The sequence below is a fragment of the Mastacembelus armatus genome, chromosome 7, assembly GCF_900324485.2.
Source record: "Mastacembelus armatus chromosome 7, fMasArm1.2, whole genome shotgun sequence".
Classification (NCBI taxonomy): domain Eukaryota; kingdom Metazoa; phylum Chordata; class Actinopteri; order Synbranchiformes; family Mastacembelidae; genus Mastacembelus; species Mastacembelus armatus.
Genome location: NC_046639.1, coordinates 17,108,668 through 17,133,507, shown reverse-complemented (window position 1 = coordinate 17,133,507; position 24,840 = coordinate 17,108,668). Strand labels below are relative to the sequence as shown.

At 44.2% G+C, this 24,840-nt stretch overlaps 2 protein-coding genes across 6 annotated transcripts; both read left to right on the top strand.

Moving 5' to 3' along the window:
- Positions 1 to 1,858: 1,858 nt before the first annotated feature.
- irak1 (interleukin-1 receptor-associated kinase 1) lies at positions 1,859 to 9,933 on the top strand. 3 transcript variants are annotated; one of them, XM_026332017.1, is made up of 15 exons: positions 1,859 to 2,096; positions 2,724 to 2,891; positions 3,024 to 3,173; positions 4,216 to 4,292; positions 4,388 to 4,558; positions 4,844 to 4,908; positions 5,169 to 5,280; positions 5,399 to 5,520; positions 5,777 to 5,996; positions 6,464 to 6,532; positions 6,697 to 6,784; positions 6,860 to 6,954; positions 7,553 to 8,168; positions 8,760 to 8,858; positions 9,270 to 9,933. In XM_026332017.1, exons 1-15 carry the CDS (start codon positions 1,985 to 1,987, stop codon positions 9,347 to 9,349), a joined length of 2,244 nt encoding a protein of 747 aa, XP_026187802.1. In that variant the 5' UTR covers positions 1,859 to 1,984; the 3' UTR covers positions 9,350 to 9,933. The 3 variants fall into 3 exon arrangements, with proteins under 3 accessions (XP_026187802.1, XP_026187801.1, XP_026187803.1); XM_026332016.1 differs by having other exon boundaries at positions 4,213 to 4,292; XM_026332018.1 differs by lacking the exon at positions 5,169 to 5,280 and having other exon boundaries at positions 4,213 to 4,292; positions 5,777 to 5,895.
- A 1,100-nt stretch (positions 9,934 to 11,033) lies between these two features.
- Positions 11,034 to 24,501, top strand: hcfc1b (host cell factor C1b). 3 transcript variants are annotated; one of them, XM_026332015.2, is made up of 30 exons: positions 11,034 to 11,825; positions 13,499 to 13,647; positions 13,879 to 14,039; positions 14,121 to 14,320; positions 14,463 to 14,547; positions 15,087 to 15,193; positions 15,652 to 15,831; positions 15,922 to 16,242; positions 16,339 to 16,487; positions 17,063 to 17,251; positions 17,359 to 17,586; positions 17,674 to 17,787; positions 18,035 to 18,233; positions 18,314 to 18,444; positions 18,575 to 18,710; positions 18,902 to 19,020; positions 19,186 to 19,351; positions 19,487 to 19,674; positions 19,885 to 20,028; positions 20,126 to 20,192; positions 20,866 to 21,005; positions 21,088 to 21,267; positions 21,559 to 21,742; positions 21,907 to 22,041; positions 22,198 to 22,400; positions 22,482 to 22,598; positions 22,932 to 23,117; positions 23,207 to 23,501; positions 23,620 to 23,671; positions 23,876 to 24,501. In XM_026332015.2, exons 1-30 carry the CDS (start codon positions 11,645 to 11,647, stop codon positions 23,913 to 23,915), a joined length of 4,746 nt encoding a protein of 1,581 aa, XP_026187800.1. In that variant the 5' UTR covers positions 11,034 to 11,644; the 3' UTR covers positions 23,916 to 24,501. The 3 variants fall into 3 exon arrangements, with proteins under 3 accessions (XP_026187800.1, XP_026187799.1, XP_026187798.1); XM_026332014.2 differs by having other exon boundaries at positions 11,035 to 11,825; positions 18,329 to 18,444; positions 18,851 to 19,020; XM_026332013.2 differs by having other exon boundaries at positions 11,035 to 11,825; positions 18,851 to 19,020.
- Positions 24,502 to 24,840: the final 339 nt, after the last annotated feature.

Here is a 24,840-nt window from a genome sequence, read left to right as displayed (position 1 = left end):
TTTCCTGACCACCAGAAACCTGGACTGCACTGTTATCATGCACACCTGTTGTCGGAGAAGTCTGCTGCACTGTGGTGTGTTTACTGCTGCAGATGTGTACAGCGGTCATTTACAGTCTCAATGTTGGACTTGGGTCGTGTCTACACTGCTCTATCACCCCAGCTCTTTTCAGGATTCAGTCTTCAGACAGAAAGGAAGCGGAAAAAAGACATGGAAACTTTCCACATACTGGCAGCTCCAAAGTTGTTCTTAGATATGATCTAGAAAGTATGAGTAAATTGTTTAATACTCATTAATAAAACAATTAATTACAGATTATATCAACTGGCACAGTGATTGGTTAGAGTTATTGTCCAGTTGATTTTTTTTTTTAGCTGTAGGTCTGCGATGTTTTGTTGATGAGCAGACAGAAAATGAAATCAGAATAATTTTTAAACAATTGATGAATCATCTGAAAGACTTTTAAACTGGTACCAACTTCAAACATGTGAATCTTTGCAGTGACATTTTCAGTGACATTGAATTCAACACCATTTGTCACACAAAGCACAAAATCTGTCAGTACCTAGTTGTGCAGCAGTTGTTTAATAATGGAAAAAAGTGTTTGCTGCAGTTCTCTCAGATGACACATCTGAGGTTTTTTGTCTCTTAATTATAATACATAAAAAAAATTGACCTTATTAGATAAAACACAACTTTGCAATAAGACTAAACAGTTCTTGTCTAAAAATCAGAGTCCAGAACCTCAACACAGAGAAGCTGATACTTGTAAAGTTCTGACTAAATACTGAACAATTAAATTGAGACGAGCCACATGATACTTTATATCATATGATACATTCAGATCTAAAAAACAGATTTTGTCTAATAATTAGATGACTAAATTGATGGGGAGTTCCCACATTGGTAAACCAGTCCCATTTGATAGGAAATACCACCATGAATGAAACTGGAGCCAGTTTCCAGTGAGCTAGGTCCACATCAGCCATTAAACTGGGCTAGACCCTGGACTTGATCCTTAAAACCAAGCCTGACCCGTTAAGCAAACATTTCAAGGTTTGTCCCAGTAAATCCTCACAGAGATAGGCAAGTTGCACACACAATGCTGCGTTCAGGCCACAAGCTGCACAGTCAGAAATATCTCAGTATGTGAGTGCGTGTGTCGGGGGTGGGGGTTATAGTCTGATTACGCTAACAACCCCTGGCTTGCCGTAGTTGAAACAGGGAAATGAGACATCTGAGTCAAACTGAGAAATTACTTCTGATGACTTCCTTTAAAAAAATAAAAGTCATCACACAGTCAGTTATGTTTTTCAAATTCTACTTTGGCGCAACAGTATATAAATCAACAGTTAATCCAGTATTGTGTGAGTGTGTTACTATAAAGTTCTGATCCAGTTCCACATCCCCTACCACACCCAATTAAGACCAGAATATTACACTTTGACATACTACTAAACCACAAAAGTTATTACACTGTCCAAATGTAATGTGTGGAGGATGAAACACCAGAAAACTTCATGAGAACTAGAAAAAAATGTAGAAACTAACCTGTGGTGAAATAGCTTTAGCTAAGGATAATGCCTTTAAATGTCATATTTAAAAAAATCATTTAACATTAATGCTCTTAACCAGTATCTGATTAAATTAGAAAAGACCCCAGAACATCAAAATGTGGCAGTAATTCATAATTCCCTATAATTCTCTGAAGAGGCATCAGCTGAGCTTTTACATTTTAAATATGTGTCCACAGTGAAAACCTAAATATTTAAAACCTGGTTGGTCTTTAACGTCAACACAGAAGATGCTTTTATTGTGGAGGAGTAGAGCAGAAGCAGCTCTTATTGCGGTGAACTTGTGACCGAGCGGGCGGAAGCAGGGGAGGTGCAGAATTTGCGACGCCGAACAATTTTCAAAAGTTTGTGTTAAAAGTTTTTATCTGTTGTGGTCCGGGTGCTGAGACCCGGTTTGTGTGCCGTGAAACATGTCGGGGGGAGACCCGAGGAAACTGTTTCTGTACGAATTGCCGCCCTCCGTCTTCTGGGAGTTCTGCCGGGTCATGGACGGACTGACAGACCTGGACTGGACCCGTTTCGGTGAGTCAGAACCAGGCCCTAGATTGTCTGCTAACTGCTAACATTGGGGGCTCTACTGTTTATTTATCTGTTCATATACATGTCTGGTTATTTTCTTATTTGTTTCTTCATTTACTTAACGGTACCTCTGAGTTTGTTTATTTTCCTTTCTATCTATCTCTTTATCTGTTTCTTAATTACCTGTTTGCTTCTCTGTTTGTGTGTGTGTTTATTGACCTGTTTTGTTTGTTTGTGGTTTTGAGTTTCTGGTTGCCATGTCAATGGACAGAGAAGAAATTAACAATAAACCAACAAATATTCCAGGTTGCAGTTTTCACATGGCACAGGTTTCTCTGAGTCTCTGTGGGTTTTTTCATGGAATAAACAAATAACATAAAATTATTACTAAAATAATCACTGATGTAAATAATAAAAACAACTGTCTTAAGGTTGACATGAGGTCCTCATGCGTTGATTTCACTTCAGTAATCACAAGTCGCACATACATCAGTTTAGAGAGAGCGAGTTTCTAAGAAACCAGCCAATCACAGCCACCGAAGACGTTAACTAACACAGTGTGAACCAGGTTAAGTTGTTGATCGACTGGACCCTGTTCATTGGTTCAATAGCCCCATGTATGTCTCATAGCCTCTGAGGTCCTCCATGATCAGACTGCTGTGCGATTGGCTGTGAGGAAGGAGAAGCGGACCGACTGGGTGATGAACCAATGGGAGAACAGAAACGGTCGAGTCGGCGAGCTGGTTCACCTGTTGGAGTGTCTGCAGCTATTTCGGCCCTGTGACGTTATCCTGGGTTGTAAGTTTACCTTGAATGACCTCTGACCTCTGTTGACTGCTAATGAACTATGAATGACCTCTGACTAGCTCATATGACCTTTGACCTCTGCAGGACATTTTAACCTTCATCTCTCTCTCTCTCTCTCTGCAGGGGTCTCCAGCCTGAAGCCTTCACCTTCCTCCCTGCCTCCTCCTCCTCCCCCTGTCTCTCTCTCTCAGTTTGACCCTCCTCCCAAATGCTGTGAGGCCTCGTCCACACTGAGCACCTGTAGACTAAGTATGCTAAGTAACACACATGAAGGTGAGTTTAGAGAATAACGCTGAATTTGAGTGACCAGTTTCAGAGTCAGATCTGGTTCTGGATATTCTCAGGGTAATTGGGTCAGGGAGCATTTGGTTTTATTAACGGTGATTCAGAAGCATGAGTGGATGGACCAGTGACTGTAGAAGGGGTGGACATAGCAAGCCCGCTTCCGAGTTTGTAGGAAGTAGCCGCTGGCTCCAACAAGCCCTGACTCCCATTGACTTCTATTGAAAAATCACTAAGTCACTATTGTTGCCACAGTAATAACTGTGACTTTGTCATCTTTGTTTGAACACGCTCTTGGTATTTCTGATTTTTTTATGTCGATATTTGCTCTGTAACACAAGATATTAAGGTGAATAACTGACTGCCTCCTCTTATCCACATTGCCCCGTTCCACCCCTACGTAGGAATGATTGACAGGTTGATTTACCCATATACATTATTGCTTTAGGTTACCTGCCCTTCCAATGTAGGAATGGATTTGCTGCTCTCTCTCCTGGGGTGTGTACTTTCAACAAGTTCGGTGCTGATTGTCTCAGTGGTCGCCATAGAAACGTCCTCTAGACACTGCCTAATTGTCCAAATATGCTACTTCTGGCTCCACAAAAGCATGGCAACAGCCCTAACAGCTGAAAATCACAACTGAATTGGCTTCATTCTCACAGTGCATAACACTGTGATGTCACACTGTATAGGTTCACCCCTATACGCCGTCAATGGTAACAATATGGTTGACGTCACACTGTATAGGTACACTCCCTATATGCCTTCAATGGTAACGCTATGGGTGATGTCACATTCTATAGGTCCACCCCGTATACGCTGTCAATGGGTGATGCAGAGTCTGATTGTAGCCTGTTGTCAGCAGGTTAGGTTTGGATTACTTAAACCACTACAGGACCTGGGTCACTTATGTTCCCAACAGACGATCCACATGGGGTCCAGATAATCCTGAATGTGTCGTGTGTTCCACACATCCTGATCCAAGTGAATCCAGGTGTTTGCTGCTGTTCATTCTCTTTTCTATGTTCGGTAGATAGAGGAGGAAGACCACTACCCAGACCTGCTCCGCCCCCCTCCAGTCTACAGTCCGACCTCCACCAGCCCCCGCAGGTAGCAAACACACGCAAACACACATACACAGACAGCATGTTAATAATAATAATGATAATGATGATGGTGATGATGATGATGATATTGTCCCTCAGCCCCCCCCGATAGTGGCATGTGGAGGAGGAGTTATGTGCTGGTCGTATGAAGAGGTGCATGCTGGGACAAAGGGTTTTTCCCCCTTGCTGCAGGTGGGGGAGGGAGGGTTTGGAGTGGTGTACAGAGCAACCCTGAGGAACACTGACTGTGCTGTCAAGAAACTAAAACAGGTCAGCCAATCACAATGCAAATCTAACTCAATTCACTGTGACAGGCTAGTATTCATTTATTCATTATCATAAAAATAGTATTAATAATATTAAATCCATTAATGTTATTGATTAATAATAATAATAATTATTATTATTATTGTTATTCCATGTAGGAGACTGTACAAGCAGGGTACTTATTTCTTATTCACGTTGTGGACCCAATGAGAAAGTGAACTATCCAGGATTTTATTCACATGACACTGAGAAAATATCAACTGGTCTGTGATGTTGTTGGCACTGTAGGACTGTCTGCTGGACTGGACTTTGCTGAAGGAGAGTTTCCAGACAGAAGTGGACAAACTGTCAAAGTAAGAGACATCACTAAGACCAGACTGTGGTCACAGTTAAATCCATCCTGTAAAAATATAATTAATAATACAACAGTACTGATCCAGTACCGTTCATTTGACTATGCCAAACTAAAAGAAACAAAACATGAAGTTGTTCAGACTCCAAGGCTTTCTGCTGAAAAGTGAAAAGGATTGATATTATGGTCTAGCTTTCACTGTCATTTTGGTGAAGATGAAAAATATAAATCATGGACGTCCAACAACACACATCTTTCTAGGTTCAGACATCCGAACATTGTGGATCTGCTGGGTTTCAGTGAAGGAGGAGGGTCAGTGTGTCTGATCTACAGCTACATGGACAATAAATCTCTGGAGGACCAGCTACACAATGTAACACACACACACACAGATACACACTGGGTTTTCCGTCCACCAGCTCACAAAACCATATTAAAGTTTAAGTCTTGTATGAGTGGAAAATGGTGGAGCTGTGAATGTGTGTTTTCAGGAGTGTGCAGACCTTTCCTGGTCTCAGAGAGTCTTTATTGTTGAAGGAGCTTCAGCAGCTCTGCAATTCCTCCACTCTCCCCCTGACGGACACATGCCGCTCATCCATGGAGATGTCAAGAGGTCAGCATCCTGTCACATCACAATAGACATCAGTATTATTGTATTATTATAGTCATCTATATTATTGTTTACTGATTAATCTGACAGGATTTTATTATAAACCCAGTTATTGGTCATGTGTTTTCATTTTAAACTGGTGTTGATGTGAATAAGCTCTGTGTTTGTGACCTCTTTTCACACTGTTACTTCAGAAATCCTGTAGGTTTAAATCCCTCTAAAACTCCCCTGGTAACAACTGAGAATTCTCTCTTGACAGTTCAAACATCCTGTTGGACCACCACTGGGTGGCGAAGCTGGCCGACTTTGGTTTGGCTCGGTTTGCATCTCACAGATCAGCGAGGGGGGGACGCTCGGTGGCTCAGACAGCATCCGTCGGTAAGACGGCGACGATCAGAGGAACACTGGCATACCTGCCTGATGAGTATGTGAGGAACGGAGAGCTTGGCACTGCTGTGGATGTCTACAGCTTTGGAGTGGTGAGGTGCCACAAGGGCTGATGGGAAATGTAGTCTATTGTCAGCAAAGCCGACTGTTTAATCGATTTTTAGTGTTGACTCCATGAGCACAATAAGAGAACAGTACAACTGGTATCAACATCAGTCAGTGGTCTGTTTAATGCAGTCAGAGCTGAATAATGAGCTGCAGGGTGTCACAGTTAAAGCGAATAGTGGAACTTACTATGTGTTATTAATAACCTCTGCAGCTGCATGAGCGCAGACGTGACAGGCCACAGATCTGCTGCATTTGTTAATAGCTCACTCTGATTCATTCCTTTGAATAGTTTATGCTTCTCTTTCTGACAACCAGCATCACTTAGGTTACACGTGGATGTAGTTATTACTTACATTCATTCTATATTCTACCACCATTCTTAGTTTAATAATATATTTCTAAATATATGCATTTATAACTACAGGTTTAATTTTCTGTGTGTGTGTTTCAGGTGCTGCTGGAGGTCCTGACTGGTCGTCGAGCTCTGGACAACGACAGCAAATCCAAAGAGAGATACTTGGTTAGAATTCACACAGACTGTGGTGCACCTGTTGGCCAATCTAGATCTGAAGCAGACTAGCCAACAGGTGCATCGCAGGTGTACCAAAGGTGCACCAGGGCGAAATATGCAGATACTGCCTAAATGTTGGTCGTGTGTAAATTCTTGGTGTTGTGATTGTGTAGAAGGACTTGGTGGAGGAGATAGAGGACAGGCCGACTGGTTCATCTGCAGCAGCTTGGAGGAAAGAGCTGGACCAGCGGCTGATCACAGGTCATTGTTTGTGTAATAGGTGTTGTTTATTATATCCTGTTTCCTGCAGCTGCTGTACTGCTGTTGTGTTTTTAGGGGGTGCTCCAGATCCTACGGGCTGTCTGGAGATGGTGGCTCTTGCGTGCAGGTGTTTGGACAGAAAGAGGAAGAAGAGACCGGCCATGACTGAGGTCAGAAACCACTGCTTGATTTAGTTATGTGTCTGAATGTGGACATTGCATTACATCTAATGGTTTTTCTGTGGCACCACCCTCAGGACACTTTCCAGCTCAGCTGCTTTGGAGGCCTGTGGTCCCTTTCAAATATATACACATGCCCTGCTTTTTGTAATGTGTGTCCGTTGTTTTATTAACCTCATCAGTAATTCTTACTTACTGTTGCAACATATATAGCAGTGACACAAAAAAGTAATTTTCACTATATTTAAATAAGGTAAAATCACATTATGTCTAATTAGCAATTTTCAGTTTTTAATTGCATTTCATTGTGTATATTTAAATTTGGAAATGAAAAATGTGAACTTAAATATTGTTGGAAATAGTGTTTGTTTGTGGGAGATCCAACATTAAGATTCAAAAAGGTTTATTTTGATTTCTGCAGCCAGAGACACACTAAAACACCATGAGAATGTGGTTGTAGTTACCTGTGTAGCTGCTGTCAATCTTGTTTACGTTTAACAAACTGATCTCAGGTCAGATAAAGGTCTGGTGTACCTAAGGTTTCCCATCTGGGTCCTCTTCTGTTCTTCACCTTCATGTTTCCACTCAGGTGTTTGACCAACTCCAGGATATTCACAAGATGGTGAGGAAGGCCAGCTCCTCCTCCTCATCTTCCTCCCCCATCCGTTACTCTCCTCATCGCCAAGCCCAATTCCAGTCCTTCCCCAAATCCCCTCACTCCCTGGACCGCAGTGTGAGAGCTCTGTCCAACCAGCTGTCCAAACTGGGACCTCTGGAGGACACATACCAAGTCTCACAGTCCTCCTCCTCCTTCAGCCTCATCACCCCTCCTCACCCGCTCAACTCTTCCTCCCTTCTGTCCTCTTCATTTGATGGTCCGTGTGAAACTGATGAGAGTCGGGGTTTCTCCCAGTACAAGCTTCGCTCTCAGTTAGGATGTAATGGGACCAGCTCCAGGTCTTTGTCCCTGTCTAACAGAGACCAGCATCACTTTCCAGAGGGGCCCGCAGAGTCCCAGTTCAGCCAGCCCTCTGTCCCAACCGAGGACCAGTACAACTTTCCTCTGCAGCCTTGCAACACCAGTGACAGGCCAGTGGGCCCTGCAAGAGCAGACAGCCAAGGGCAGACCACAGCAGGACTCTACGGCCTCCCAGAATGTCTCTCTCCCGCAGGGTCTCTGCAGTCATTGTCCCTGGAAACACCAGGTACATCCACAACTGGTTAAAGTCTATGGGTATCCCAGTTCACAAAGCAGTGAACCTAAAAGTGTTGAAAATGTTTCTGGAATGATGAAGAAAAGGCCAGTTAAAAATCATTATCTGTAACAGCAGTTTACCTCATAAATCCCCTGTAACTTCCTCTACAGCACTCCAGTTTTAATATGCTCATATTCCAGGCTTTTCATGACACACTGGTGGCCCATTATTAAATTAATGTCAAGAAAACTCAACACTTCCTGGTGTGTTTTCACATTAAGAGCTTACCAGTAACAAGAAGAAGGCTTTTTATTTGGAATATTTTGTTATTGTAGACTGTATGAAAAGTGCAAACTCTGAAACAGATTTCTGTGCAGACAGAAAACAGTCTTTGTAACTGCCACTGACTCTCAACAGTAACAACACTGATAACCGGCTGAGACATTTCTTCAGTTTAAACTTATTTTTCTGTTTATTTTGGAATTGGGCTGCTTCACTGAATCAAAAAAAAAAAACTTTTTTTTCTCTTGCATGTTAGTTTTACCAGAAATGAATTGGATTCAGTTGTTCTAAAATCATATGTTCCCTGTCTGTGTTCAGTCCACATAAACCCCAGCAAACAGCGTTTCCTGGAGAAGAAAACTCTGTATGAAGAGGGAAGGATTCGGACTCCAGAGCTGCTCTCGTCTCATGACCTATGTACATACATTTATTTCAAACTCATCTCTGCAGTTTACATTGTGTTGTGCAATCTCCTCTTGTCATTTTCTAATATCATGAAATGAATTTATCTGTCTTGTTTTTTCACCTTTATTTGATCTCATTTGTCTTTATTTCTTTATATCTTTTTAGCGGCACACCTTTCTTTTGTTCTTGGCATTAAATCCAAATCATGTTGAATTCATCATTTACTTCCATTTTATCATAAACTTTTTCTTTTAGTTTTATGCCTGATCTCATATTTTATATCACTTCTATTTTCCATTTAATTTTGTATTGTCTCACATCTCATTTGATCACATCTGCTCATCTTTCATGGTATTTTCTTCCTGCTCAGTTTATCATGTCATGTCAATGTAACGCATCCTCATATCTCATGTATTTCATCAGATGGAGGGAGGGCGTCTGTGGGATCCAGGGGACCAGAGGAGAGTGATGAGCTGGATTATATTCCTGCCAAACACAAATGACTAAATGGGAACCTGCGCATGCTGATGTCTCCTTCTTCAGGACCAAAGAAGAAATTTTCAGTGTGATGATGGCACACAGAGCTGGGAACTCTTTTAAGACTTTTTTCAGAATGTTTGTAGAAAAGACTGCTGGGCATCAACCTGCGGACAGTGCTGCAGCTCCACACTGTCACAGATTTCAGAGATTTGTTGAATCTGTTTAACTGCTGTCTGATAAACCGTAAAGTAGGTGAGAACAACAGACACAGACCATATTATGATAAAGGTCTGCCTCCTCCTGCGGCTGTTTTTTTTCTACATTAATGTGAGGGTATTGGCACGAGAAACAGAATAATTATCTCCATTACACTAAAAAAATCTGCAGCAGTTTATACCAATCAGCCACAGACAGAAACCACAGATTTACAGCAGAGGTTTACATGAAGGTACGACAGCCTCACATTTTTTCATCACTGTCGTTGAGTCAGTCGTTAGTTTTAAGACTTCAAATCTACCTGATTTTTCAAATTATTATATAGAAACATTTTTTTATTTGTAATTATTCCATAAAGTGTTGAAATATAAAATACAGTTTCTAAAAGGTTTGTCCTGTTTGTTTTGTGAGGTCCAGCTGATTTAGTCATTAACACTGATTTTCCCTTGTCATGGTTTGCACTAATAGTTGAGATTTTAAAGAGAACAATTTAGGGCGCTGGTGTATAAAACTACTCTATGCAATACAATCTGTTGTCGCAGAATGTGTTGGATTTGGATGGAACACGAGCCTTTTACAGCACCGACAAGCTAACGTTATGTAGCATTAGCTCGCCGTTGATTTTGACAAAATGAAAACAAACGATGCTGGGTGCGATCTCCTGTGTTGTCGAATCGCTGTGCGCTAACCTGAAACTGGACACAGGTGTACTGGTTACCTGACTTTACCTGCCACAAGAAACGGAAGCTTATCCAAACGATCCGAGCTTGTTGTGGTTGTGGCCACGTATGGGTTTAAAACTGACGAACTGTTTATAAAGTACAATAAATCATTAGTAGTTTACATCTTAATGCAATCTATGACTGCATTGTAGTTATAACAAGTCCTCTGGTGTACTGACCAATATTAATCCATTTCATTCAATAGATCAATACTTTTCATATTTACTATTATACTATTTCATTTGTAACTAAACGCGCTGGTACCGACTATTGATAGATCAACTTGATCGATCATATTAATTAAATTTTAATATGTAACATAATTATAGCGTGTATTACTTATTGATTAATTATATCGCATTTTATGTATATTAAAGACTGCAATTTCCTCTGTTGACAATAAATCAAACTACATTCGGATGTTTCTGGACTGGGCCTCTTACCCAGGTCAGATAGAAACGTTAGTCCTTCGGGTTGACTGTCAGGGCTCATTTATCAGGAGGTTCATCGACCTATACAAAACATGTTAATTGATTATTTGTTTTAAATTGATTGATGGTTGCATCAGCGATCAGTTCTGATCGGAGTCCAGGTGTGGGCAAATTCTGAGACAACAGCCCTTGGACACAAAAGAAAAATCGTGATTGTGAAAAATCTCATTTTATGTGATATTAAAAGTCTTGTATTGTGATTTGGAGAAGCTGTAGCCGCTCACTTGCCGCTGTAGCTGCAGATGAGCCCGCTATTAACGGGCCGCTCCTCGGTCAGTGCCCGGATTCCGGTTGGGTTACACTGGGTTGACGGGCCGTTAGCCGTTAGCTTTGGTGCCATTTCCAGCGGCTGTTAGCATCAAGATGGCGGCTTCCATCCCGGTGCACAGACCCGGGGCTCTGCATATTTAACAGCAGCTTTCACGGTGCTCCGTCACACTGGGGCATCGTTCAGCTGTGCAACGCACTTGTTCTCACCTGGAGATGCTTTGAGTTCCTGCTGGTCTCTGTTAGCCTGAGCAGCTATCGGCGGCTTTTTACCATTTGTGTACAGCGTTCACCGGGCTACAAATGGCGGACTGCCCATTGCAGGCTCTAGACTAGCTAGTGAACCCTTTAAAAGTCACAGGAGGATCTTTATTCATTTTGTTCGGTATAAGTTACTGGCCCCGAAGCACACGGTCCACCGCCGCCTGCAGAAACACTTTTCTCCCTTTAGCAAATACTATTTAGCTCGATAGCTTCTAAAATTGTAGCGGGCTAGTTAGCTCCAGGAGCTAGTTAGCGTGCTAATGCTAATCTGAGACGGAGACGAGTTAAAACTTTTGCCACAATTCTCGATAGAATTTGGACTGTCCACCTCACAGAGGACTCTGGCAGCAGCAGCCTCATGGCATCGGAACCCGCGACCCCTGCGGTGCTGCAGCCCCGCTGGAAGCGTGTCTTGGGTTGGACCGGCCCGGTGCCGCGGCCCCGACATGGACACCGAGCCGTGGCCATAAAGGAGCTGATGGTCGTGTTCGGTGGAGGAAACGAGGGGATCGTGGATGAGCTGCACGTCTACAACACCGGTACCGGCTCATGGCTGATTCTGTGTCAGCCCATTTTCATGTTACTCTGAAGTAATGCTACCTGTGCTTTGTTTTCCTAACGCTAAATGGAAGCTAATTGCTAGCTCTGCTTAATGATTAAAATTGACTCTTATCATTTGGTTTTATAGATGTGACTCAATGACTAATGAATCCACTGCGGGTCAGTGCGGATGTTCAACCGGCTTAGGCCTTATTACCTTCAGGCCGATGCAGCTAATAGGGTTAGCATATAGCTAACGGAGCGGCTCTGACAGAAACGCAAAAATGGCGCGTTTTTACTGAAAACACACATGGCGTCACAGAGACACGCCCCCAGGTTTTGCTGCAAAACACAAACAAACATCAGGAAGATCATTAAACAACATGGAAACAATATTGTGAAAACATGCTTATTCCTGTCGCCCCGAACTAATATGGAAACTCTTTCCCAGGTTACCTCAATTGTCGCGTCACTAATGTTGTAAATAAAGTCAAAAGTTCAGTTTCTATTAGTGACGAGCTGTTTCGGCCAGAAGCGTAAAAATTGCTTATTTCTAACAGTATTGTGAGTTTCACTTGTTTGGACGTTTGCGGTGAGTATGTGGGTGCAGGGAGTTGGTTCAGCTGAGACTTCTTCTGTCACTATTGGGATGGGGGTACCTGCGAACCTGCACCCTTAAATTCATTATGACACAGCAATACTTTTAGTTAGGCTGGTGTCTCATCAGTGGGCATCTGTGCAGAGGCTGTAGATGAATGGAGTTACACAGTAATGGTGGTTGGAAAGGTGAGCATACCTGACTCTCTGATTAAGCTGTCTGAAAGCTCACAATGGACCAGGTACTGTAGTGTAACCTGAGCAGACACAATGCTGATGTAAGCCCACATCATACTTACTCTTTGCTTGGTTGAGAATAGAAAGTATGTTAAGTCAGTTTAAAGGATTGTGGGTCTGACCTAGAGACCTCTGTCGCCTGTCGAAAAGGGCCTAACACATTTATGGCAGCTTGACCTGGTGCGCTGTGGGTACTTAGAAAGGTCAAACATCATTTAGCACTGGGCCTCAGAGTAATGCTTAGCCAGTGTTTGGCTTATGAAAATGTTTATTGATAAATAAATACTGCTTTTAGTTGCAGCTGCTAAATAAATCAACATTAACATTAATGACAAGAGACTGTTAACAACCTGAAGATCCTTAATATTGCTGATTAACCAACTCATACTACTTGATCCATATAAGACGCGTTTCTCCAGCCCTGCTCCTAGAGCACTACTGTCCTGTTTGTTTTCTATATATCCCTGCCCTATCCACTGCTGATTACCTGGATCAGGTGTGTTCAGCCAATGAGAAACCAGAAGTGTGGGGATAGTTGGAAAACCTGCGGGACAGTAGCACTTGAAGACCAGGTTTGGAGACCCCTGATACCAGAGATCTACTCATCCACAGCTCCAGATGTTAATCTAAGACAGAGAAAGGAATTGTATGCAGTGGTAAAAGTCGTCTTTGCTGTTGTGCTTTGAGGAAGAAAACTCTGAGATGTCTGTGCCCATGTGAGACAGCATGAATTACACAACAGGGAGCATTTCATCAATTTGGGCGTGTGAACCCTTTGTTTTTGTTTACATTTTAATGATATTACCAGTGACTTGTGGCTGTTCTTCCCTCTCTTCAGCCACCAACCAGTGGTTCATCCCTGCGGTCCGTGGTGATGTCCCCCCCGGCTGTGCCGCGTATGGCTTTGTGTGTGACGGGACGAGGCTGCTGGTGTTTGGAGGGATGGTGGAGTACGGCAAATACAGCAGTGACCTGTATGAGCTGCAGGTGAGTGATGTCACTGCAAAGGGCAGAGCCTCAGCATATATACTGTCATATCTTGGTATCTTAGATGTTTGTGTACGTCCAGACCAGCAGGAAGGAGCTGACTGTGGCGGTGATAGCAGAATAATTACACACTTTTACAGTGTTGAATTTGAATCTGATATATGTATATGATCCACCACAAACTCTAAATGTAAAAAAAAAAAAGAAATATTCATCCGTTGTTTTCTTTAGGCGAGTCGCTGGGAATGGAAACGTCTCAAGGCCAAAGCGCCAAAGAATGGCCCACTACCTTGCCCCCGCCTAGGACACAGCTTCTCTCTGATTGGCAACCGCTGCTACCTGTTTGGAGGACTGGCCAATGACAGTGAAGACCCAAAGAACAACATCCCCAGGTAGGAAACACCAGACAGGTGTACTCAGGTGTCGGAATTAGCATTTCTGTCTGTCTGACTGACCTCTGACCTTTCTCACAGGTACCTTAATGACCTGTACTGCTTGGAACTGCGTCCGGGCTCCAACGTGGTTGGTTGGGAGATCCCAGTGACACTGGGTCAGCCACCGCCCCCTAGAGAGAGTCACACCACAGTGGTGACAAGTGGCCACAGGGCCAGACTGATTATCTATGGCGGGATGAGCGGCTGCAGACTGGGGGACCTATGGGTCCTCAACATAGGTAAGACACACATGAGACACCGGTCAGGCATACCAGCCTGTGAGGATGAGTCCTGTAATTTAGTCAGGCATGAATCCAAATCTTCACAAGTCTACTGAACTGTACTAGTTTCTGATTGGTTCCTGTCCTAATAATGTCACAGATTCTCTGACATGGAGTAAACCGACCCTCAGTGGAACTGCCCCTCTCCCCCGCAGCCTGCACTCTGCTACTATCATCAACAACAAGTACTACTACACACAAATATTACATTTACATGATGTTATAGCAATGGGTTTCCATCCAAGTGTAGAACACATTTACGTGATTTTAGAGAAATTCAGTGAAATAAAACCTGAAGTGTTTTTGCCCCCACTTGTGTGGCTGAGTTGACTGAAGGGGCAGATTCTCAATTTGCTGCAATTAAACCACCGCTCAAGATGAGCTGGTTAAAAGATGAAAACCATATGGACAGCGTGATGAAATTGATATTTCTGTTGGAGTCATGTGTTACTGTGAGGAAGGTCACAGCTTCCTCATTGCTCCAAACAAGTACATGTATAAGTGACATTTAGATCGCATGCTTCATGTGCGTCAGCACCTAATCACAGTTTGCTGATACGCCAGCTTTTATAACCCAACTAAATTCATGATTTTTAAAATTTTGTTTTTTTTTTTTTTCCCCCCACTCTACTGGTATGAAATTAGAAATGTGAATAAGAAGTTGTGAATGGGAACACAGCTGTTCATGCTGGAATTTCACCTCTCTCTCACCTGTCTCTGTCAGGATGTATGTGTTTGGAGGTTGGGTTCCTCTGGTGATGGATGATGTTAAAGTGGCGACTCACGAGAAGGAGTGGAAGTGCACCAACACACTGGCTTGCCTCAACCTGGGTACATCACTTACTGTAAATTGACTCACGTTCATTTCTTGAAGATGTCTCCTAAGTTTAAAGGGCATAGCAGGTGATTGTGGGTGTGGGTGTGGGTATGTGTGTGTGTTACTGAGTCCAAATCCCATCCATAGACTGACAGCTCCAATGAATGTGGTGTACTCAGCATAATGTATGTGAATCACCTGGTTTAGTTTATTGGTCTGTGTTGTAGACCTCCATTGTTTTCCAAAAACTATTAAAAACACAGCAGGAACCACACTGCTGCACTGGCGCACATGGTTGTTCCTCACCAACAATGGGAGGCCCGTCTTTTTCCAAAAATCACCTCTGGCGGCTGAGAACGGCCATCACTTTTTAGTCTACAGAAGAAACTGAAATAAGAAACTGAGGTGACATTGGATCATAACATTAGCTGTCTGTCTCACCTGTCTGTTTTACCCTGCTCACCTCTCTCAGACACAATGTGCTGGGAGACGGTCCTGATGGACAGTCTGGAGGAGAACATCCCCAGAGCTCGAGCAGGTCACTGTAGCGTTGCTATCAACTCCAGGCTTTACATCTGGAGTGGCAGAGATGGATACAGGAAGGCCTGGAACAACCAGGTGTGCTGCAAGGACCTCTGGTACCTGGAGACAGGTGAGTGGTACTATATGGCACTATGTTCTACCCTTTATTACATGCAAGTGAAAAGTATTGCTGGTACCAATGTTCGCTGTCTGCCCTCAGAGCGTCCCTGTGCTCCCTCTCGGGTGCAGCTGGTCCGGGCCAACACCTTGTCCCTGGACGTTAGTTGGGGACCATCTCAGACTGCGGACACGTATCTTCTGCAGCTACAGAAATATGACATTCCTTCCACACCTGCAGCCACCCCACCTGCTGCCAGCTGCTCCCCTAATCTCAGTGCTGCACCTGGAGCAAGCTCTCCAAAAAGCCCTGTTGCCGTGACATCAGCCAACCAACCCGCCCCACTCTCTAGCATCACGTTAGTCCCCTCCCCGACTGCCTCTGTACCTGTAAGCTCACTGGCTCCAACTACTAAAGTGCCAAGTAAGTTTACACAACTGTGCAGGTGTGTGTCCAGTTGATAGAAAAACTACATACATGCAGGTTGCAGTAGGGAATATTCCTCACCTGTTTCTGCAGCTGTTCTGAAGGTGGCAGCAACTCCAGGTACAGGGGGCGGAGCCTCCATCGTCACAGTGAGACAGGCCACATCCAACCCCCCCGTTGCCATGACAACACTTCCTGCAGGTGTTCGTATGGTGGTACCTGCAAATCCCAGTCAGGGGACGGTAAAGAGATATTTGTTTCTTACCTCTTATCTCCAGGTCCAAAGTTTTTAGTCACATTTCCTTGAGTTGTGCCACTATCACCTCACTTGTTGACATGTGACCATGTTCCACATTACGTCACCTAATTCAACCAGAACTGTCTCCATTATACCTGAGCAGCTCCATCCATAGCTGAAGACAGTGAAATTTCGCTGAAGGGTCTGAGGAGAACTTTTTTGTTCTTATTGGGCTCGAGGGTTTCTACTTTGTCTCAGCACTAAGTTCAGTTACTGTAACTTTTCCAGAGTTTTCAGTGACATCCTTTGACAGTCCTCCACATATGGAGTTTGTTCAGTTGTCAGTAAGTATGGGACTTAAGTGACCACTTGTTATGTGCTGATATAAGTCATGTGATAACTCAAGTCTCTATGACCGCTGAGCGAGTTCTTCCAAACAATAAAGGCAGTGAGATGCTTGAATTCTCAAGTAACTGAAATTTGGGCTAAAGGTTTTTTGTTTTTTTTTTTGTGAAAGTTTTGTTCAGAAATAAATTGCAACATTGTTCTGATTTCTCCATCCATCCTGTCTACTTTCAGCCAATAGGCAACAGTCCTCAGATGAGCGGTATGGCAGCGCTGGCAGCAGCGGCTGCAGCAACTCAGAAGATCCCTCCATCCACAGCAACCGTGCTGAACGTTCCTGCAGGAACCACAGTAGTAAAGACAGTGGCTGTCAGTCCAGGATCAAGCAGTCTGCCGGTCAAAGTGGCCTCTCCTGTCACGATGGTACACACACACACAGTCACATGCATCATTAACACAGAGCTGAACGCCACCGTAAATATATCATTACTGTGGGAATTCATTAAAAACTGTCTTTCTGTCTGTGTCAGGTGAGTAACCCGGCCGCTCGGATGTTAAAGACAGCTGCTGCTCAGGTGGGTGGATCTTCTGTAGTTTCCACCCCAGGAAACCCCGGCCGACCAATCATCACGGTCCATAAGTCGGGCACGGTGACAGTCTCCCAACAGGCTCAGGTGGTCACCACGGTGGTGGGTGGAGTCACAAAGACCATCACTCTAGTTAACAGTCCCCTCAGTGTGGGAGGAGCCGGAGCTCTGGTGAGTGATGTTGCTTGTTCGGTGTGGCCTCGCACCATCAATTTAACGTTGACACACATGATGACATCACTCCTGCGTCTATTTCAGATTGGCAACATTGGTAATCTGGGTAAAGTGGTGTCCGTGGTCCAGACCAAACCAGTTCAGAGTGGAACTGTTACTGGTCAAGCTGGGAGCAGCCCAGTCGCCCAGATCATTCAGGTACTGGTTGAGATTCCCTGACTTCTACTAAGGAGTGTTTCATGTTAACACCTGAGATCTGTCTCTCTGTCTCTCTGTCTCTCTGTCTCTCTGTCTCTCTGTCTCTCTGTCTCTCTGTCTCTCTGTCTCTCTGTCGCTCTGTCGCTCTGTCGCTCTGTCTCTCTGTCTCTCTGTCTCTCTGTCTCTCTGTCTCTCTGTCTCTCTGTCTCTCTGTCTCTCTGTCTCTCTGTCTCTCTCTGTGCTGCAGACGAAGGGTGCTCTCCCAGCAGGAACCATCTTGAAATTGGTGACATCTGCAGATGGTAAACAGACAACCATCCTTAGCACCACGCAGACTGGGTCCACGCCCACCAAACCCACCATCTTGGGGGTTTCCCCGACAACCTCTAAACCTGGAACCACCATCATCAAGACTATCCCACTGTCAGCGTTGCAAGGAGGGACAGGTACAGGAAAAGCAATGTTGAACACATATTTAAAAAAAAAAAATATATATATATATATATATATTTATGACTGAGTGAAGCTCTGACCATTACAGGTGGAAACAGTCCAATTACATTCCTGACCACTAAGGTGGTCAGTCCAGGAACTTCAGGAAAAATCATCACCACTGTCCCCAAAATCTCTGCAGGTGGTCAGCAGGGGGTCACACAGGTAATGCTCATGCACAGGTATCATAGTTAAAGTTGAGTTTCTGAGCTATGAAACTGTAATCTTTGGCTGCATATAAGTGAATGTATGCAGGTAGTGTTTACACTGGAGGTGTATGTGTTCTCCTGTTCAGGTGGTGCTGAAAGGAGCTCCAGGTACACCTGGTACCATCCTCAGGACTGTCCCGATGAGTGGAGTCAGACTAGTGTCATCGGGAGCTGTTGGCACTAAACCAACTGTCGCCACGCTAGTTGTCAAGGCAACGACAGGTAAACACTTCGTGGGGGGGCTCCTGAAGTGTGTTACACCTGAGCTGCATGTAGGGCACACACTAAAGGGGCATTTCTTCATTCTGTTCTTCAGCTGGACACAACTTCTGTACAGATTCACGTCTGTGTTTTGTCACTAGGTGTGTCCAGCCTGGGGACAGTAACAGGAAGTGTCTCCACCTCTGTCGCAGGTGGAGCCATTGCTGCCCCCAGTGCTTCCCTGGCAACCCCCATCACCAGCCTGGCAACCATTGCTACGCTAGCCAGCCAGGTTACCACAGCAACTGCTGCATCAGAAGGACCCAAACAGGTGAAACATTGCCAGTCAGATGGCAACAACATGTAGTAGTAATACTGCTGTACCATTGCATAGTACTGTAGTAATTCAGTTGCACTGTACTCTACTGTGTTGTAGTAGTACTGGAATAAGATCATATTTTACTATTGTAGTAATACTGCATGTTGTGCTCTTCAGGTGACTCTGATCACCACTCCCAGTGGTGCAGAAGCTCAGCCACTGGTCCAGGATCTGCCCGTGTCCATCATGGCTTCTCCTACTTCGGAAGATCTTGGAAGTACTACAAGTACCACCACAACTACTGTTGCAGAGGGGGAGACAGGCGGTACTGCAGCTGCTACAGGTACAAGAACCAGTATTGTCACTGTACCTTGTATTACATCTGCAGATATTAGTGTGCAGTAGAATTTAAGCTGATATGTGGTATAATATAAACCCTTTGTAGACAGTTAATACAGGTGTGTTGATGGTTTTACAGTCACATTGGTCTGCTCCAACCCACCCTGCGAGACACACGACACTGGCACCACCAACACCGCCAGTGTCACAACGGCAACCATCGGTGATAACAACAGGGTGTGTTCCAACCCCCCTTGTGAGACACATGAGACGGGGACGACCAACACTGCCACTGTCGCCTCCGCCAGCATGAACCAAAAGCTGCAGGTGAGGTGATGTTGGTGATGACGACAACAGAGATGATGGTGGCAGTGATGACAAGGATGTGATGATAGTGCTGTTCTGTTGACTGAGGAAGTCCAAAAACACAAGGATGCTGCTGGTGTTGGCAATTATTGTCACATGTCAAACATCCACTGCGCTTAAGAGTGTTGAAACTTAGTGGTGAAACACTAACCTCTATCCTCTCCTCCACAGGTGAGTTCTGACCGGACTTCAGCTCAGCAGTCTGCATCTCCATCTGGTGTCCATCTGACCACCTGTTCAAATCCACCATGTGAAACTCATGAGACAGGAACCACCAATACTACTACCACAGCTGGAGTTGGAGGCCTCAGACAGGTGAAAGAATATGTGGGTGTTGATACCTAAAAACACCTGTAAGTTACTGGTGATGGGCTGAAGTGTGTAGATCCTTACTAACTGTTTCTGATTTCAGGTGTGTTCTAATCCACCATGTGAGACACATGAAACCGGAACCACCAACACTGCTACCACAGCTACAGGTAACATGCTGACACACTGCGAACAATAAAAACAAAAAACAAACCCACAAATTCTTCAGGAGTATCTTAGGGCTGTGTAATAACAGGGAGGTGGGACTCCCTGTTTCTCAAACTCACTAAGGATCAGCTAGTTCAACACAACGAATTACAGGTACACCCTAAGTGCGACCTGCTTTACGGCATACATAACGTGTTTTACTCGTAGCCTGGGGTGTTAGCCAACAGCTAACTATAAGACAAAATGATCTAAGATGAAATTCTCAAAACAAATGGCAGAGCCAGCGAAGAAATCAAAGAGGGTTTTGTCGGAGGAAGCGAAGAAAAGAACAAGAAAGAGTGATGGGACATGAGTCAAAACATAAATTGATATCGGACTGACTTAGACTCTGAATTCGCCGGTTCCATCAGCTTAGTTAACAAATACATGTGTATTGCGCTGCCCATGGGAAAGCTTATACAGTGACAGTATTTACAACACTGGTAACAGACAATTTCTTTTCTCAACCAGATGGGGGAAACCCTGAGCAAAAGTTACATAGTGTTGCTTTAAAGCATGTTTTCTGGTTCCCTATCCTTGCATCTAAGACACAAGCAAGCAAAATGTGAAATCAATTAGTGGAATTGGGATTTACCCTAGGTACACAAAGTGACCTCACTTATACTGTGTCTCCAGCTCAGCAGGGTGGAAACAGTCTGCAGGGAGACTCAACAGACCCTGCCTTCTCAGACCCCTCCTCCAGTGCCCCAGCGAATCAGAGCAGAGCTGTTACCACGGTTACACAAGCCACACCCACACCTGGACCATCAATACCTGTGAGTCTCTCAGTGAAAGTCACTCATCCTTGTCCTCCTCATCATTGTCTTCATCCTTCTCCCCTCCTCTGTGTACATGCAGAAGATCTCCTCATTGGTTGGTGAGGACAGGGCAGAGTCTTCTGAAACTGTTGCCTTAGTGATGCCAGAAGAAGAGGAGGGGGTGGAGCCTATGCAGACAGAAAGCCAATCTGAGGATGTGATGTCATCAGCAACTTCAGTGTTACAGGTTCATGTAGACTGCAACAAGGTGGCAGTGCAGGTAACGCACTGAAAAGTTGCACTTCTTTCTTTGTGAGGACCCTCATTAGCATAATATATCCCCCAATGCTTGACCCTGACCTGAACTTGGTCCTCACCTGAACCATTAAACCACGTCTACACTCTCAAACAGGCCTTTAAAGCCACACAACATGCACTCGGTGTGGAGAAACTGCCTCAACCCCATTGTATAAAACTCAGCTGGCCCTCACAAAGATAGATGTACAGGTGCACTCATAGGTGCTCAAAGTATTAACCAATCAGCTTGTCCCCTTCTGACTCCTCCCATCAGTTGGAGACCGCAGACAGCGGCCTTCCTCAGGAACTAATGTCATCAGAAGAGGACAGAGGTGAGATGGTTTCCAGGGCAACAACCCTGGTGGTCACCCCGGATCAGTTGGCTGTTGCTACTGCAACAGAGGATGCAGCTCAGCAGGTGACGATACAGGCAGTGTTGCAGGCAGCAGCACAGATCGGTAATTTGAATTTACAGAATTCTCTTCTCTGAAAATATTCAGTAGTTCTCAAGAACACCTGGACCAGTATGTTTGGCTGAAAACCCACAGTTTGATGTAATATAAAAATGTGAGAGGAAGTCATCATCTGTGTTTGAAGCTGCACTCTGTCCTATTATGTGCAGGTGAAACAGAGGGCTCTGTGGATCAGTCCATCCCCATCGTTCTAACCCAGCAGGAGCTGGCAGCTTTGGTCCAGCAGCAGCTGCTGCAGAACTTCCACAACCAACCAGAAGCACAGCACAGCAACGTACCCACAGGTACAGGCCAAAAGGTCATCTAATCGCAGTTAATAGTATTTGCCCATTGCTGTTGGTTCCTTCCTCAGAGGAGCACTGATGTCCTGCTGCAACCCCTTTTTATTTATTTATTTATTTTTTTTTTTTTTTTTTATAATAAACCCTCTTATTTCCCAGAGGGCCTTGCTCCAGCAGACAGCCTGAATGACCCAGCAGCAGAGAGTAATGTACATGAACTGACAACATCTGCGGTAACAAGCGCCGTTGCCCGATTGGCCAGCACATTTGGCCCCACCGCCCCGCTGATAGCCAGTCCAGCTAAGACTGAAACTCCTGCCATGCTGCCTGAGGTGACCAATGGCATCGCATCGGCCACAGGGGTGAGAGACACAAAGCAGTGCGACTCAGACAGGGTGCTTACGGCACATTAATAGCACACTGACATGTTTGTGTGTGCACAGAAACAGGGTGTTGAGGTGAAGTCAGAGGAGAGTCAGTGGTACGACGTTGGCATCGTCAAAGTCACCAACATGGTGGTCACACATTACTACGTCCCCTACGATGACAACGTGATCGACGTAAGAGCTTCACTTTGTATTTTTATGTTCAACACAGGCTCCTCAGTCAGAGTCCGGGTGACAGCGGGGGTTCGATCAGACAGGAGGAGGTGAAGCCTGATTTCACTCCTCGCTCTGATGAGTTTTTACCCCAGTGACCTGACCTCAACTTGGGGGGCCTCCACGTGCAGTGTTAATTTCATCAGTTGGGTGATGAAAATATTTATACATAATTTATTTTGCAGGCTTTTAATTTTTGCCTGCACATATGTTTGATCTGTTTATTGATTTCAAATTGCTTGTCATATTTTGGTGTGATGGCTGCTGACCCAGTTATTGATGATGTGTCTACAGGATGACTCGGGTGTGGTACCTGACTACAGTCGGATGAGGAAGGTGGAGCTTCAGCCGGGGACAGCCTATAAGTTCCGTGTTGCAGGGATCAACATCTGTGGCCGTGGGGCGTTCTCTGAGGTGTCGGCGTTTAAAACGTGCCTGCCCGGTTTCCCCGGAGCACCATGTGCCATCAAGATCAGCAAGGTGAGACACACAGCCCTTTCGCACTGAACACAGGTTTACCTGCTGTGTTACCAAGTCCAAGTTTTCAATCTGTTATTCTGGTTTTGCAGAACCTGGACGGGGCTCAGCTCACCTGGGAGCCCCCTGCAGTTACATCAGGAAAGGTCATAGAGTACTCTGTGTATCTGGCCATCCAGTCTAGCCAGGCCACCTCCTCAGGTTCTGGTCCTGCCCAGTTGGCCTTCATGAGGGTCTACTGTGGCCCCAACCCATCCTGTTTGGTCCAGGCCTCCAGCCTTGCCAATGCGCATATTGACTACACCACCAAGCCAGCCATCATCTTCCGCATCGCAGCTCGCAACCAGAAGGGCTATGGTCCAGCCACGCAAGTCCGGTGGCTACAAGGTAAGAACCAGTCCGCCTCCACACCCAGCAGCTCCAGCACATCCAGGTGAGACTTTGTGTTTTGTGGTCAAACAGCTGAAAGGATCACAAATTTTTCATTGGTCTATGTTTCCTGTAGAAACCAGTAAAGATGTCAAACCAGCAGCAAAGAGACCAGGAGCTTCAGATTTGTAAGAACTTTTTATATTTACTGACTTAAACATGACAGTTTATCAGATCAGCTCATAAAAAGGGTCTTTGTAAGCCCATAGCACTAACTTCAGACTAATGTGATATCATCTACGTGAGGCTTTGTAAGTTTAACCTAAAAATGAGTGTTTAAAAAAATTCTGGGGCTTTTATTTTGACAGAACTGTCTGAATGTTTCTTCTCAGTAAACCTGTTGGACAGAAGAAGTTCAGAACCGACCAATAGAAGAAGCTGATGGCCTGACAGGGACAGTGATTGATCACTACCCAGTGCCTGGTTACCGTAATGATCAGGAGGATGGGCTGACAGCTTCCTGTCCCACAGGAAATAATATAAAAGACTTGTAAGATTTGTACATTATTGACCAATCAGGACACTCTTTTTTTTTTTTTTTTTTTTTTTTTCCCTTTTTGTTTTATTTTTGTTATGGTTGAGAAGCAAAGACAGCGTCAACAGCATTTGGTTTTCAAATGGAAAATGGAACGATAGATTCATGTAGCAGAGGTCATTCCAAAGGTCATGGTGACTGTGGGTGGAGCCACTGCCAGAGGGCGGAGTATAAACCAATTCTGTTGTGAATAATTTTCTGTCTGTACTATCAAAATATTTTTTTTTTATAAATGTTTGTAAGAAAATTGTTGTTGTTGTTGTTATTGTTTTTTTTGGTTTGTTTTTTTTTTTTCACTTTGTTTCTTCTGTTAAAGTGTTTGTCAGTGACCACAATTGGTCAGTGGGTGAATTTCCAGCTGTTTGAAAATAAAACCAGTTTGTGAATATTCTTTGAAACAATAAAGATTTTTAGAGCATTTTTTACTGGCTGTACCGAGTCCACTTCCTTTTGTAAAAAAGTATTTTGATATAAAAAATTCTGCATTTTTTTTCCTAAAATTTCACTTTCTTTCTTCACTAGTATCTGTGTTAAATGTCAGTAAATACGCACAAGTACTAGTGATGGAGTCTGTCATTCCTGCTGTGGATGCCCTGCTGCTCAGATCTATTCGTCCTTTATCTATTCCTCTGGATAGACCACATCTATCCCAGGTGTAGATCAGATCAGCTCCTACATTTTAATAACAGCATTAATGCAAGAGCAGAACATGTTGATTTTAATGGTAAATAAACCATTTACTGTTCTTTTCTAGAGCTGTTA